The sequence below is a fragment of the Dipodomys ordii genome, unplaced genomic scaffold (assembly GCF_000151885.1).
Source record: "Dipodomys ordii isolate 6190 unplaced genomic scaffold, Dord_2.0 Scaffold88, whole genome shotgun sequence".
In the NCBI taxonomy this organism is placed as follows: Eukaryota; Metazoa; Chordata; class Mammalia; order Rodentia; family Heteromyidae; genus Dipodomys; species Dipodomys ordii.
Window position 1 is genome coordinate 3,043,574 of NW_012267304.1, and position 4,065 is coordinate 3,047,638.

Sequence of the window (4,065 nt, forward strand, 5' to 3'; positions counted from 1 at the left end):
GAGGAGGAGGAGGAGGAGGAGGAGGAGGAGGGGGAGGAGGAGGAGGAGGGAGGAAGAAGAAGCTGCAGCAGCAGCGGTGGAGGAGGAGGAGGAAATAATAAACAAATAGAAATTGAAGGACAGGGTGTAGCCCAAATAGCAGAGTGCTTGTCCGGCAGGAGGAGGCTCAAGGCTTAATCTCCAATATTGCAATAAATTCCTAAAATAGTCTTCAAAGTCCTGCCTGGTCCACACCTTAGTTAGTCTTGGGTTGAAGCCTTAATCCTCATAGTTTCATTTGTAAGTAACTCCACCACTACTGCACGCATATTTACTATGGACACACCCATCTCCTTCCTACACCACAATTAAGTTAGATATTGCTGCCTTTCACTATTCAAACCCTTGGTGTTTCCTCAGCTTGTTCCTAATGTTAATATAGCTCTTTTATTTTTCCTCTTCAGTTCTTTAAAGAAATAGTATTGCTCATCCTTACCTGCCTTTTCTCTACAGCATATATGACAACTTGAAGTTCTACAAAGCGCTTTACCAGTTAGCCATACATCCAACCGAAGGAAACAAGTTTTCGGGAAGGCAACCCCAAGGCAGAAACCCAGCATGGTGCACAGGTCCTTAATCCCACTAGCAGGACAGGATGCCCAGTTTGAGGCAAATAAGCCATCTTAAAAGAAAAAACAATCTAAAACACACCCTAAAACCCAGAAAGAGTAAATCATAGCCAAATTTAGTTTTTTGTGCTGAAGAAGAGAAAGAAGAAGAGGAAAGTGTAGGAAAGATCTGTCCCAATGCTTCGCCATCCTCTCCCCACCCACATCTTTTCATTCCCTGTGAAACATCTCAGTTCTTTTAGCTCCCTCTCCCAACTGCCAAGCAACGGGAGGCGGGACTATTTCTAAACCTCATCCCCGCTGTAGCCTCCGGCTAATACCAGTGCTAACTGAAGAGAGGCGAAACCACAGAGACTCCGCCCCCACCCCCTACTCCGCTAATCAGAGCTGGTAGGGTGTGGACTTCCCAATTGGTCCCGCCCTACAGCGCTGGGTAATTTAGAGGCGCGCGCAGGGCGGGAATGCAAGATGGCGGAGTAGCACCGCGAGGCTGCTAGTATTAAGTGTCTGTGCAGACCTCACTTCTGGTTTCAGCAGCATCCGTGGCCTCTGAGGGAAGAACGCCTAGGATACCTGTCCAAGATGCCGAATATAAAAATCTTCAGCGGTAGCTCCCACCAAGACTTATCTCAGAAAATTGCTGACCGCCTGGGCCTGGAGCTAGGCAAGGTGGTGACTAAGAAATTCAGCAATCAGGAGACATGGTAAGGACGAAATTTAGATCCCCATCAGACCTCACCTGCCCCAGCCGCGGGGGCTGCGGTATACATGGGGACTGGGGCGTGGAGCAGCCGTGTGAGTTCCGGGGAACTCGGGCAGGGGCTAACAGCGGTAACCCCTAGCGTGAGCGCTCGGCGCGCCGTTTCCGTTATTTTATCTTTCGCCGGGGGTGGGGGTGGGGGTCACGTTCGTTTTCAGGGTGCGGTGGGCGGGGTGGTGTCAAGATGGAGTTTTGAGGTTAAGCTGTTAGATTTGAAGGCAAATGGGGAGACACCCAATGCGGGGATGGTGGCTGCCGTGAGCCAGGGGAGAGGAGGGAAGACAGGCTTAGCCTCAGCCTGGGGACACGTGGCTTGCCGCTTCCCGGTTGAATCGCCACCCACGAGACTGAGTTCGCTTCCACTCATAGACAGTATACTTCGGGAGCCTACTGCGTTCTTACCCCGATAGTCTTTTCTAGAAGTTTGAGAAGCAGTTTGCCAATTCGAAATCGTATCAGTCGGGCTTGGTATTGACGGAAACTAAGGATTGGTACTGAAGGGCAGAAAATAGTACCGATGACGTCCCTTAGATTGACAAATATTGGTTATTCACATTTTTAGAATCATCTACCGTATAATCCAATCCATCCTTAAGTCTAGTTAATCGGATAATAAACTGGTGCACTAACTGCACCCTTCCTTGATAATCTGCATTCCATCTCGACTCATACTGAAACACTTAGGGAACCTCAGTTAAGAAATAGACCCCTTGGCCTTCTCCAATGTAGATACTGCTACAGTACCACATCAGCACGTTTTCAGGAACATTATTTTATCCAATTGAGGGGGGGAGACTTTGCGAGAGAACCCTTATATCTGAATGTTAAAAATAACGACAGGTTCTTATGGAACAGTGCGTTGTAATTTAACTTTTATTCAGAGCTTTGCCATTTGCTCCCCCTCCCCATATCCATCCTCTCATTTCAATATCTGAGAGATTACTTCATTACCTTGTTTGTTCCCAGGCACCTTTCTGCTAAAACTGGACTATTCTGCTTCTGATAGATGTACTTTGTGTTTTGTTCGTACCTGATTGATCAAATCAAACCACAACCCAGTATTAATCAGTTAGAGAATTTTTTGCTTAATGTTCAGTTCAGTTAGGTAAAATTACTTCAAACATTTTTAGAAATATTTTTTGCTCTTTTTTTTTAAGCTGATTTCCTTATGGTTTTTAAGGGTCTATAGAAGTATTCATCTGTAATGGATATCCTTCAGGAATAGTGAGCTGCTGATTGTGATGTAAATGATGGTGCAAACACTGATAACATCTGTAACCAGGCAATCCCTTAGCCTAACAGGCTTGCATGCTGCTGTTAGAACTTTGACCACACCATTATGCTTCCCTGGATCTTAATAAAGAAGAAATGGGACTAGACTTTGAGTGGCAGCATATCTAGGGGACAAGAATGGTTGGTTTGTTTTTTATAAGCAATAAAAGTTTATTTGGCTCACTGTTCTAAAAGGATGAAAAATCTAAGAACAGTATTTTCTTTCCAAGGTTTCTTTGGCTCCTGTGGTTGTTAAATCCTTTTCCAATGGTTTCAGGGAAAATATGAAGACTATTTTCTCCATGTGTTAATCCTTCTGCCCTCTGTAGTGCTACATACCAGACAAAACCTGACGCTATATTTTTGGAAAACAACTTAATATTCTCGATTGATTTTAATTAATCCGAACATGTATAATTGCCAAGCGGTTAATTTGCTTGTTTCTAGCTTAAGTAGCTATTTGGTTTTATAGATGTTCTAAATCTATATAAAACTACATAAAACCTACATTTCCAGCCCTGTGCCTATGGTTCATGCTTTTAATCCTAACCTACTCAGGAGGCTGAGGTCTGAGAGTCACAGTTCGAATGCAGCTTGGGCAAGAATATTTCTAAAATTCTCATCTCCTAGCTGGGCGCCCGTGGCTCATGCCTGTAATCCTAGCTACTCAGGAGGCTGAGATCTGAGGATCTCAGTTCAAAGCCAGCCCCGGCAGGAAAGTCTGTGAGACTCTTACCTCCAATAAACCACTCAAAAACCGGAAGTGGTGCTGTGGCTCAAGCCGTAGAGCACTTGGGACAGCGCCCAAGCCCAGAGTTCAAGCCCCATGACCAACCAAAATAAAAAAAAATTAACCACCAAAAACAAGAGCTGGAGCTGTGGCTCAAGTGGTAGACTGCTAGCCTTACGGCTCACAGGCCTTGATTTCAAGTCTTAGGACCATCACACACACACTCTTTTTTCTAAGCTGCAGGAATTTTACTGTCTATCCCTGTAACTCATCAAATCTGAAAAGTCATAAAGCACATCATGGTACTCAGTGAATGGGTGATTCATCAGATAGGGAGTTGCAGAGCCCATCCTAAGTGAAACATTTTTGCTGTTGACTTAATTTAGCAGAACCTCTGGTTTGAGTAGCTGATCTTCCGAAGTCATGATCCTACTTGGCTGTAGTTATTTAAGAAATAAACATTAACCCAGGAAATTCATTGTATATGTACTCATACATATAGATGTATTAGAAGATGCTGGACCTAGTACTTCTGAAGCTGATTTAGGGAGGATCTTGAGGTTTAGGCCAGACTAGGAAGCAAACAGATGCTTCCTCAAAAAAATAAAGTGCTGAAATGAGAATCTGAATGTGATTTTTTTTTTTGTCGGTCGTGGGGCTTGAACTCTGGGCCTGGGCGCTGTCCCTCAGCTCTT

The 4,065-nt window shown here is 44.6% G+C and overlaps 1 protein-coding gene across 1 annotated transcript in view; it reads left to right on the forward strand.

Annotated features, from left to right (window-relative positions):
• The first annotated feature begins 1,053 nt into the window (after window positions 1–1,053).
• The window catches only part of Prps1 (phosphoribosyl pyrophosphate synthetase 1), a 23,824-nt gene continuing 20,812 nt past the window's right edge, over window positions 1,054–4,065 (forward strand). The window contains exon 1 of the mRNA XM_013025895.1: window positions 1,054–1,312. Coding sequence (XP_012881349.1) covers window positions 1,191–1,312 — 122 coding nt within the window. The 5' untranslated portion in view covers window positions 1,054–1,190. The remainder of the gene's footprint in view (window positions 1,313–4,065) is intronic.